Source organism: Coffea eugenioides, unplaced genomic scaffold (genome assembly GCF_003713205.1).
Source record: "Coffea eugenioides isolate CCC68of unplaced genomic scaffold, Ceug_1.0 ScVebR1_2764;HRSCAF=3853, whole genome shotgun sequence".
NCBI lineage: Eukaryota > Viridiplantae > Streptophyta > Magnoliopsida > Gentianales > Rubiaceae > Coffea > Coffea eugenioides.
In genome coordinates, this window is record NW_020863279.1 from 7,255 (window position 1) to 19,350 (window position 12,096).

The window sequence follows — 12,096 nt, forward strand, 5'->3', positions numbered from 1 at the left end:
CAGTTTAAAAATCATTTTTCTAGTATAAGTTCGTTTATGTGACATTAGTAGTGTATATTGGACGTGGGACCCGTTAGTATATTAAGTGTAGACACCAAATTTTTGGTTTCGAACTTTATTTATTTAGTTTAATTTTAGATTTATTTGTTTCAATTTTAGGTTTATTTTATTTTATTTTATTCCTATTTCGTGTCTCTTATTTTATTTTAATTGATTTAAAAGCATTTTTTATCTACTAAATTTCACAAAAAAAAAGAGAAGAAGAAAAAGAAAAAAGAAGAAAAAAAAGAGAGAGAAAAGAAGTGGAAATCACCTTTTTGTAAAAAAAAAAAATAAAAAAAATCACGCGCGCGTGGTGCACGCGCGCACCTTCTTCTTCACAGAGCTGGTACAAAAACCAGCAAATAGTACCGATTTCCAGCTGCCATTTTCCACCCTTTTTTTTTTGGGCATTTGTTTTCCCTTTTAACCCTTCAGTACCAAACCACGTAGCCCAATCCCAATTGACAAGAAGCTTCCAGATTAAAAGCCATCTAATGGCTTGGAATGGACAAAAAATGCCGTTCTAAATCTGATCCCTAGATGCTAGGTTTTGGGGTGTTTTGAGTGCCCATAAAAAGGCTCCAAAAGAATGCAAGAAAGGGAGTGGCGGCGGAACAAGGAACGGAGAGAGAAAAACAGAAAGAAAGAAGAAAAAAGAGAGGGAGAAAGAGAGAAAAATTTTCTCAAAAAGAGCTGATTTTCAACCATCTTTTGACTCACATATCTCCTCCATTTTAGCTCGGTTTAAGAAATTTTTTATTTCTGCTAAATCTACGACGTGAGGGGGGCGACTTTTATTCAGAGACTCGGTGGAAAATACGACTGTAAGTCATCCAAATCGAAGCTCCAAAGTTGCAGCTTCAACACACGTGGATCAACCCGCAACCTGGTGTAAAGCTCCGTCAGATCTGCTTCCATCGGTGTTTTTCCCGCTCAAATCTGGTTCTAAGGTTTCCTCAGGTAACCATAACGCTCTTTCTTGCTTGGTTTAACACATTTTATGAAGAACGAGACTCTTTGGACGTGGGTTTGGAACTTTGTTGCTGCTGGGTTTGTTTCATGTTTCTACCATGCTTGACTTTAGATTATTTTTGTGATTATGGCCTGTTCCTGTTTATGTTTAGCATTGGGTTGTGAAATAAAGTACATAAGTTATAAGAGCTAGTTTGTTTGGGAACTTGTTTCGTGCGTTTGGTGAAAATGAAACCCAGAAATGGTGAAAAGAAAGTTGCAGAAGGAAAAATGTTGAAGAAGAAAGTGTCTTCGTACAGGCTGCATGTTCTTTTTCTCAAATTGCAGTTTGACCTCCAAATTTTAATTAATTTCACTATGGCCCAAATACTTTCGCAATTGAACCAATTTTGCCCTTTTAAAATTTTAATCTTCTTCTGATTGTGATATGTGACTTGTTGTGTAGATTAATCTTGGGATTTAATGCATGATTAAGGTCCAGCATTTTTTTTTAGATTTCTTACCTTCTTGGATTAGTAAAATAGATTAAAGGCTTGGGTTAATATCTTCTTAGGGCTTTTGGGGCAGATTAATGTTGAGGATCTGGTTGGGTTTAGTAAATGGGTTTGGTTTAATTTACTTGGGTTTTTCGTTTTGGCTTAGGAGGTAAAAGCCTACCCTTTTGATTGGATTTGTTGGGGTAAGATTACGGTCTGGCCCGTACATTTTGCTTGGATTTTGCCTTGGGCTAAGGGAGTTTCGGCCCAAGAAAAGAAATAAAGTGGCCCAGCGGCCTGATTCACCAAGGAACCATAAAATGTTTTGCATAATGGTCCCTTTACTTTTCATTAATTATGTTACGGCCCTAAAACCTTTTTTTTCTTTCGATTAGGTCCCTAATTTAATTTCAAATAGGTCCCTGGACTTTTATTTTATTCAATTTTGACCCTTAATCTTTTATGATAATTACAAATTAACCCCTAAAACTTTCTTAATTTTTGCAGTTAGGTCCCTAATAGATTTGTTGTCTTAAATAGAAGTTGCTTTTCCTCTTTAATTATGAATTATGTTCCATTTAAACGCTTCAATTGACTGACTTCATGCTTATTTCCATTTTTATGAATTATTTGTTAATTAAATTGGTGCCTTGATGATTTTTGCTAATTTTGGAGTTAAATAGGGCAAATCCACACCCCAATTAGTTACTACGTCAAGGGAGGTATCTTCTTGTATTATTTTAAATCTCTCTATGTGCTCCTATGTGATTTTATGTGTGTAATTGCATGATTTTTGAATTATTATTATTATTATTTTTATTTCTATTTCATTTATTTATTTATTTGTTTTAATTTTGCGTATTAATTTTAAATTTAATTTTGATTATTTTGGGAGGCACTCGAATGCCAAAATTGCAATAGTTAGGGATTTAATTGTTTTATTCCTTCTTATTTCCCATTTTAGATTGTAGTAGGCTTCCCCCTCCTAATGTAATAGTTAGGGTTTTCTTTGTTTTTTCTTTGTGTGATTTGCATGCGTATGTGCTATGTGTTTAATTGCTTTCTTAGGGTTTGGCATCTAGATATGCATGCTTATGTGTTATGTATTATGTGAATTACGTGCTCACATGCCTACTCGCTTTAATTATACATATTTACTTATGTATGTATGATGAATGCAAATGCACGAAACCGTGGCTAGTCCAACGCTAGTCATGGTCTTCCCCTCGAGTTCTTACAACTCCAATGCTTGTGAGAGAGCGCTAGTGAAGGACTAGTCCAATGCTAGATCCAATAGGACCGTCCCTCGCTAGTACATTCGCATGCCTTCATCTCATGTTCATGCATTTTTTTTTCTTTTTAGTATTTTTACATTTTTGCATGACCCTTCTCCCTTTTCCCACATTTGAAGTATGATCATAGGATTTTTGCATTTCATTCTAGTTACTAAGCTCATTTGCGTGCATAGGTTAGGGAGTAACTCCTTGAATATGAGATATGGACGAGTTTGGCTTTCTAGCTTTAGCACGCTCGTATTCCCTCTATTAAAAGGGAAAATTGAGTCACGAACATTAGTCCCCCGTACCCGACATGATGCATTCCTTAAAGACAATATTTCCTATAATTATTTTATCCTTTTCCTTTTCTTAGAGTATCATATTTTTGCATTATTCGTGACCTCTCCAAAGAGTCCACATAGGGCATCACAATTAATGTGATTGGCACTAATCAAGTTTTGAAGAGAAATTTTGCCCCCCGATGCCCTCCTAGGTCTAGGGTATGCATTCATATAGTACATTCAAATGTGATAAATTCTTTGGTTAAAACAAGAAAATCTTTGACTAAATCACGCAACTAGCCTTGGCTAGGACGAAGGGGTGCCTTGGATTTTTTTCCTTGCCTTCCCCTTCGTCAAATGTGACTCCCGAACCTTTCCTTTGATTTTCGTAGACTAGGAGTCGTTTAAAAAAGGTTTTCTATTTTTTCGAAAAATTCATTTTAGGTGACTTGGTACACCTTAACTCAATACCAAGTGGCGACTCCGATTTTTATTTCAAAACCCTTTTTAAACTATATTTTGGGTTAAAACGTCGCATTTTCATGTCCCATTTAGACCCATGTTTTTTCATTTTCTTTTTAAATCAAAAATACATTTTTCAAAAAAATTCACTTTTTTAACCATTTATTTTTCTTATAAAAATGGGCCGACAGCTGGCGACTCACTGGGGACTTTAGAGAAGTCGAGATAATTTGATTTAGTCAAATCTTTTCTTCTTTTAACCTCTTATATATTACATTTGATTGTCAGATGCTATTTTCTAGGGTTGCACACTCATTCACTCTCCCATTGGGTACGAGTGAATGGAGTGGATGTATAGATCCTGCGCTTTTGCATTGCATTTGGATTGGATATTACCCCTACAGCCGCGTTGGTTCTCGATCCTCCCTCCAATAGACATACGTGCATACGCCTTTATATTTTTTACCCCTCATTTTATTTTTCTTTAGTGGCTTGTCACGCACTCCACCCTATTAGGATTTAGGCGACCTCATTGGACTTGTGATCAGCGACCGATGTTGTGCGTAGCATGTCGAGGGGTCCTCAATCTTCTCATTTTAAGGCTTTGGGAGTTCATAGCCTTTAGCTTTCTAAGTGAAGTGAAGGATTTTTGATAGATTCACTCCATGAATGTAGCCGTGAACGATGTGTGCGTAGCAATGTCTGGGGACGTCGAAGCCACCGACAAAGAACTTGGGATTTGATGAAACCCTTGGTTTCCAAATCTGAAGGTTCGGGGACTTAAAAACCTATCGAGTCTAATGGCATTAGTGAAGCCAGCCTCATGCTTCATGGATAGTTTACCTAGGGTGACGTCTGCTTACCTATAGGGACACTATTACAAGGGAGGGATCCAATCCCCTCTTTTCTTTTTATTGCTTTATCTCTTTGTGTTGTTTCGCTACAATGTGTTATGGTATTTTGTCTCATTGAACTAAACTTTTCTTGTTTTTTGTCTCTATCGCATTCATCAGACCTAGAAAAATAAGAGACCTGACATGATACTCTCTAGGAGCCTACCCATTGATGTGACACGTTTTCAATGCTTCGCATATTTGAACATGAACACATTTCATTTTTAGGCTCACGCCTGGCAATAAAGGCTCCTTAGGTCAGTTCAAGTTGCGAATTGCATATTTTAAACTGCTTTAATAAATTGGCACCACGCATAAACATAGAACGGAAATGCCATTATTTAGGGGATCCCACGTTAGAAAGCCACCTCGTGTCTCAGATATTTAATTCCAAAGAGACTTGCACGTTTAGCATTTTGGTATCATCTAAAGGGTAGTGCACAAGGTAAGGTAGGTCGATCTTTCCATGACCCTGGGGCGTTTTGGTACATTAGAATATGAGGCATCAAAACAATAATTCTTTGGCCATTTTTAAACATAGTTTGGTAAAAATTCTTGCTTAAGAGGACATTAACTTGAAGAATTTCGCAAAATAATTCCTCATTATTGAGGCCAAATCTTGATTGTAGGAGGCTCATAGGCTAATGCATCGCAATGCATTTTTGAAACTACCAAAGGGAAGATAATTCCATTGATTTTTGAATAAACTATCAATTCCATTCAATTCATTTGATCAAATTATTTATCGATTTCATTTTGTCAATTCATTCATTTTAGGACAATTTAGTAAATAAATCATCATTTTCATTAATTTGACCAATTTACCCCTTTTTAGGATGATCCGGTCAATTTTGAATAAATCATCAATTTCATTCGACCAATTTACCCTTTTTAGGGTGATCTGATCAATTTTGAATAAATCATCAATTTCATTCAATTCATTTGATCAGTTTACCTATTTTTGGGGTGATCTAGTCAATTTTGAATAAATCATCAATTCCATCCAATCCCTTAGACTTGTTTTTTCCCTTTTAGGGTTTAAGTCTAAGCTTCACTGAATAAATTAGTCGAGACATGTAATCCTTTTAAGAGTATAATTTTTCACACATCATTTTGCGTGTGTCGATCAAAACAGGCGATCCATTCGGACTTTGTCCTCATTTTTGGGACAAATGTCCCTTTTTCACTCCAATTGGACAATTTTTATTTTAAATTATTTTTCACTCAATAAGTTGATTGGATCCATCAGGTATTGTATAGTGCCTGCTCTGGAGGATTACATTTTCATTCTAGGCCTACCCTTGGCACAAAAAGGGTTCCCCCATAGGACATGCATCCGAATTACTTTAATTTTTACTAACTCGTGTCTTTTTCTTTTTCTCTTTCTTTCTTTTAACAGCAATTAAGCCAGAAAGGGAGTCTAAATAGGGATTTTTCCTAAATTTTCAGGTGTTTTTCAAATATAGCTACACAAAAAGCCCCATCGTTATACGATCTCGCAGTCGGGCTCTGAGAAACTGTGTAAACATGGGTACACACCCGGAATCATCCGACAGGCCTGTAACGGCCCCGTTAGCTGATTTGGCAAACCGAGGAGCTCAACTGAGCGAAGTTTTGAATAAATTCAATGAGCTGAATATGGAAATGACCACACAACGGCGCGTGATCGACCAGTTGGTTGCTGGTAGTGGTAGCGGTGGTCAACCTGAGCCTTTACCTACTAACCAACCTGAACCACAACCAATACTTTTACCCTATACTCAAACCCCCTTTACCCCACGTTTTGCAAATCCGCATGAAGAAACTTTTATCTATCTCACTCATGCCCTACCCTATACCCAGGCACCCGCTATCCAAACCAATCCTTCTCACCCCCAAATTCCCCAAAATTATTCACACATTAGTCCAAATATGCCACTCGAACCTCAGGGACCACATTATTACTCCATCACTGAGCCATTTAACATGGATACCGCCACCCAAGGGAAAGCAGAAGCTGGGGAGTCGTCCGCGTCGATAGATAAGAATTTGCTAAAGCGATTGGATCGGTTTGAGGAGTTCATAAGGAAAAGCCAAGGTTTGAACAAACAAGGAGGTCTGGACTACAACGAGCTGTGCCTATTTCAATTACGTGATTTGGACGATTAAATGTTGAGTTTTCGAAAATTTGTCAAAGCTGGAAATGAGTCCCGTATTACTCGGGCAGTGTTTTTGTTTCGGTTATAACTTTTTATTCTGATGTCGAAATCGAGTACTGTCAGCGGCATTTGAAACTAGACACTTCCAGTTTTCCAATGGTATAAAATGTATGCCCTGATTCCACCTGAGTGAACCATACCAATCGTTTGAACATGACTGCCCTGTTTCGATGATTCACTGGGGTGCAGGTCATGAGCTGCAACTTGATGCTAGAATATGGTCTAGTTGTGAACTTGTAAAACAAATTTCTATGAAATTGAAGGGGATCCAGATCTTCATGTTCTCATCATTTGTACCAAAAAAACCCAGGACACCCTGTCATACGCCTTCATCATGTCCAACTTGTGAGGACCCGAATTTTCCTCACTTATAATTCTATTTTAATGGCTTAATTAATTACTTATTCACCCGTTTTCTCCGAATAATTTATTTCAACCATTTTAAATCCATTTATATGGAATAATGTCCCAAATATATTTTTAAACCGTCTCGTTAGTAAATTTAATTTTCTAGGGCTCGTTTAGTGAAAAATAGCGAGTATACATTTTTCAAGACTACATTCGATCCGAGAGTGTAATAATCTTGGAGAATTGAGGACTCATGTTTTATTTCTAAAATGGTTATTTTATAATTAATTACATTAGTAGTAGTTAATTATATAATCGTTACATGAATTTCCCGTAAATTTCGCCTTCTTGCGCGTGAATTGGAATTTCACGTATATCGAGTTGGAATGGTTAAACGAAGACTTAAGAAACTTATACTAGACAACTAAGAGTGAATAATTATAGTGTTAAAGGAAGTGCATTAGAGGTTTAGTGCGTAAGTGAAATAAACCCGAAAGGAAACGGGCATAAAACGCGCACGTACGCGCACTATTGAGAGTTGACTTTTGTGCCACATTAATGCCACAACTACCAAGCTTCTCCAAGAAACTTCACCATCAGCAAACCCTCATCTCTCTCATCTCTTACCTCTCATTTTCGTCCAGCCACCAAGAAGGAACAAAGGGAAGGAAAAACTTCATCTTCTAGCTTCCATTTCACTCCCAAAACCTTTACAAATCATCACACAACTTCCTCTTCACTTGGAGAGCAACTTTAGCTGAGGTAAAGGCATCATCTTGCTGGTTTTTCTTGGGTCTTGGAGGTGCAAAATTTCTGGTTTCATCTCAAAAACTAGGAGGTAATCATCTCATCTTCTAGTCTTGGTTTTAGTGGATGGATCTTTGATATGAAGCTTGCAGCTTCATGTGGGTGTTGTTATTTGGATGGAAATTTTGTGTGTGGGCTCTATGAACTCCCACTATGGCTTGATGGACTGATTTTATGAGATTTGATGTTGTTTTACATGGATTAGTGTTTAATCTAGTGGAAATGAGTTGTATTGTTGAAGAAGTTCAAAGGAAGTGAAGAGGAAAATTTTACCCGTTCTGCCCTTGCCATTGCCGGGACCCTTAGTGCATTTTTTTGTAGTTAAAATTACTGGATTTTGATGTAAATGTGTAATATAGGTTGTGTAGAAAGTTTCATCAAAAAATTACTTGATTTGGTTGGACAAATATTGAGATTTCGAAAATTTGGCGAAACTGGAATTGTGTCCCGTCCCGTATTGCATTGGCAGTGATTTTATTTTGGCCATAACGTTTTGCTCCGACATTGAAATCGAGTGCCATTTGCTCCATTAGAAACTAGACACTTCCAGTTTTCCAATGGTATAAAATGATGTCTTGATTCCAGCTGAGTGAGCCGTACCAACCTTGTAAACTTGCCTGTTCCGTTTCTCATCTGTACTGGAAGCCCTGTTTTGAGCTGGGAATTGATGCTCAATTAATGAGCTAGTTGTAGATAGAATTTTAAAACAATCCTTCTGAGAAATTGTAGCCTTTTGAATGTAATTTCCAATGCCTCCAACCATGCTCAATTCCAATTTGAATTGAGTGAGTTATGGCCTGATTTTGAAAATGTGATAAAGCTGGAAATCTGGAAAAATCCCTTCCTTCATGCTGGCCGACAGGTTTAGCTTGATGTGGGAGGTTTTGTTTCGAAATTCTTGATGTCCATTGTTTTGTCAAGTACTTATCAAATGTTTCTAGAACACTGGTTTCACAAATGAACCAAATTGGACTGATTTCATGATACAAAGTGTTTGAAAAGGAAAGAGAAGCTTGAGTTGACAGATTTGCTTTGAAAATTTCACAAACTTCAGTCATTTTGTTAACTGCCTTTCCATGTGAGTTTTTGTGTGAAATTTGGTAGAGATATAGTTAATATATAGAAGTTTTAGTGTACCAAAATTGGTGTTATTCTAAAACCATTTTGATACACAAATGATGTCCCAAAGTTCCTCTTCAAATCTGGAAAATTTTTCCTTTGCTCTTGGCTGAATGGTCAAATCTGATTTAGGAAGTCATATTTCGAAAACCTTGATGTCAATTATCTCTAAATTGCTTATTGGATGTTTATGGAACCTTGGTTACAACATTTGAATTAATTGAGGTTGATGGTGTGGATCAAAGTTTTTAAAAAAGGAAGGAAACATGAGAAGGCAGATTAGCCATGGAACATTTATTGAACTTTAGTTGTTTAATGACTACCTTCCCGTGGGAGTTTTTGCATGAAACTTGGTAGAAATGTTGTTCACACATGGAAGACTTAGTGTATCAAGTTTGGTGTATTTCTAATGTGACGACCCCACCTCCCCCTAAGGCGTACCAAAGGGTTCGACGGACCGCCTGCCCAGCTCTCACTAGGACTCACTCACTCGTATCACATGCATACATCCATAGACCATAAATAACATCGCAATTCAAGCTTATAATTTACATTGACGCACAATCAAGATACAAAACCTCAATATACCCAAACTGGTTCAAAGTGTATACAATCTACATACAAAACATTCTATTCGAGTAATAGCGCGAGTACAAGTCAAAAGTCAAAACAACTAGTCTACGCTAGTCTTTACATATCTCACGCCTCGCTCGTACCCCTGAAAGGAAAACAAATGGAGTGGAATGAACTAAAAGCCCAGTGAGGTTCCAAATAGCAAATTGACCATTATTTATAAGTACAATTTTTTGATAGAGCAAAGTAACGAGTATGAAGAGTTCATAAAGGTGAGCAATAACACGTCAAGTAGCAATCTCAAAATGAGCGAGTGTAAATGTTTTTCAGAATAAACAATAAACCAATAAGCAATAATCATTCCAAAACATAAGGATACGGATGGCTCTCAGGAGCCAACTTCCCATTTCATCATCAGGAGCTTGATCACATAATAGTTGACACTCCGTCAACTTTCAAGTAAAGGAACCAATCCAGTAGAACACCACTTAAACGACTCTCCGTCCACCGTTCAAACCCCCAGCTGGGCCCAAAATCCTCAAGAAACACGGGTGGTAATACTCGAGTATACCAATTAGTCGAGGAGATATCACTCCACTCGACAAAACAAGAGACCCAGGGTTCGTTACCCAATCGACCAAGCCCTTGCCGGCTCGACTTAAGTAACTCGCCGCAGGGTTTCTAGAATTCCAGGAAGTGCGCGCATCATAAACAAGTATATCGAGTCAATTGCAACAATAAACAAGTATATATCACATAAGGGCAAGTGCGATAAAGTACACTCTTGCCCTAACAATTCACGTATATAACATGTAATCATATTGGCCACGTATCAAGTTCAAGTATCAAGTCCAATTCGGTATTTGAAAGCACTCACCAAAAGATGTAGTGCCTTTACTGGTCACTTTCAGGTTATACTCCGGGTTCGGAGTCCAAATCTGCGATAAAACTCAGTTTGAGAACTTTGAAACATGACTAAGATTCGAAACTTAGACGTTTCGTTCAATAAAAATGAAGAAATTGGAATTCACTTGGAGAGTAGTCGTGAAACACTTGCTCGCATTTTAAACGATAAAACTTTGTAACATTTATACTTGAAAATGCCATGCGAGTCGAAAGTACAAGGAAAACATACTCCGAACAATCATTATTTCATTTCTCAAGGGTACAAGTTCGGCCAAATCCTTCCTTATATACCTCGGAACAAGAAGACTCAAGTACCCTAGATGGTTCAAGTGATATTCATATCAACTCTACCCAAGTCGCAAGTGTATTTCTATAGTCCTCGAGCGTAAATTTGGGCAGCACGCCCTTTGTGTTTACCTAATTTTCCAGCCATTTATGGCTTCATTATTTTTTCTCAGCCAATCCCAAAGTCATACATATCATAGATTCAAGTAAATATCCGTTCCATAGGCTCATAACAACATAAGAATAAAAGTCAAAGTGATAACAAGTGCGGAAATGTAACCTAGCAAAAGACAGATTTGACGTGGGGTTGCGGAAAGAACACATCTGAGGCTACGCTTATCAGATTGAGGCAAACTTTATACCTTTTCGAAGATAAGACACAGGGCTACAATGTTCATGAAGATCCCTTAGTCCATTTTCCAATGCAACCTAGTCAAATTCCCAATTTACAGAACCAAAATCCAACTAGTCGGCTAATTAACCACACTGCACTGGAATGATCATATCTCAGGTTACCAAGGTCCGATTAAGGTGTTCTTGGAGGTGTTTAAAACCTAATACAGAATACTAAAACTTTTATGTTTTGGAAAATAGCTAAATCCCAATGGATTATAGTGAATAAACACAACCAAATAGACTAAACTGTCCACGCGGAACTCTGGAATGTAACCTAGAACAGCGAGGGTATTTTCATCTTTTCACAAGCTACGTTGCTCTGATTGAGCTGAAATTTTGTAGGAACCTATAAAATACCATTATATACAACTTTCATGTTTTATGCCAAGCCTAATTTGGTCTCTAAATATTAGTACCAAAACCGGACAGAACTGAATTAGGAAATTTCCAGAAATCTGGAATTTTTGCAATCAATTGCTAATTTCCTTATTTTTGGCTTGCTTCACTACCTTAACTTCCCATATCAGATTATAAACATCGAAGCCCCAATTTTTAAGCACTATAAAAATTATAGGAAAGCTGTAAAAATTCCAATAAAAATGGAAAATCATGATCCAAGCCTCTAGTTCACCACATACATCAATAATTCAACCATATGTGCCATATTTAGCAACTAATCGCGAATTTAATCGGAGAGTCAAGGTTCTAGCATGTATACCTTTCCAAGGAGACTAGAAACAAGTGTTCAAGGTCTTTGTTCCTCAAGTAAATTACACCGGTAGGTAGCACTTGAGCTAGATAACAACTTAATCGGTTTAGAATTTTTGTTTCTCACTTGGATGGTGCAAATCAAGAAGGAAATGGTTTTCTCTTGCTCTCCCTTTCTCTCTCTTATTGTTCAGCTATGGAGCAGAAATAATGAAGGAAAGATGCAAAAATTGGGGTTAAAAAGGAATACTAATCCCTTGGTCAAGAAACCCTTAGGTGGCGACACTTGTCGCCACCACCACCTTTCCTTTTTCTCTTTCTTTTCCTTGCTATTTTTAGCCTTAAAATTCAGT

General features: G+C 37.2%; 1 protein-coding gene across 1 annotated transcript; it reads left to right on the plus strand.

The window, feature by feature from the left end:
• Positions 1-881: 881 nt before the first annotated feature.
• On the plus strand, positions 882-6,617 carry LOC113757134. The gene is made up of 2 exons (XM_027300542.1): positions 882-1,002; positions 5,853-6,617. Exon 2 carries the CDS (start codon positions 5,931-5,933, stop codon positions 6,549-6,551), a length of 621 nt encoding a protein of 206 aa, XP_027156343.1. The 5' UTR covers positions 882-1,002; positions 5,853-5,930; the 3' UTR covers positions 6,552-6,617.
• The last annotated feature ends 5,479 nt before the right edge of the window (positions 6,618-12,096 follow it).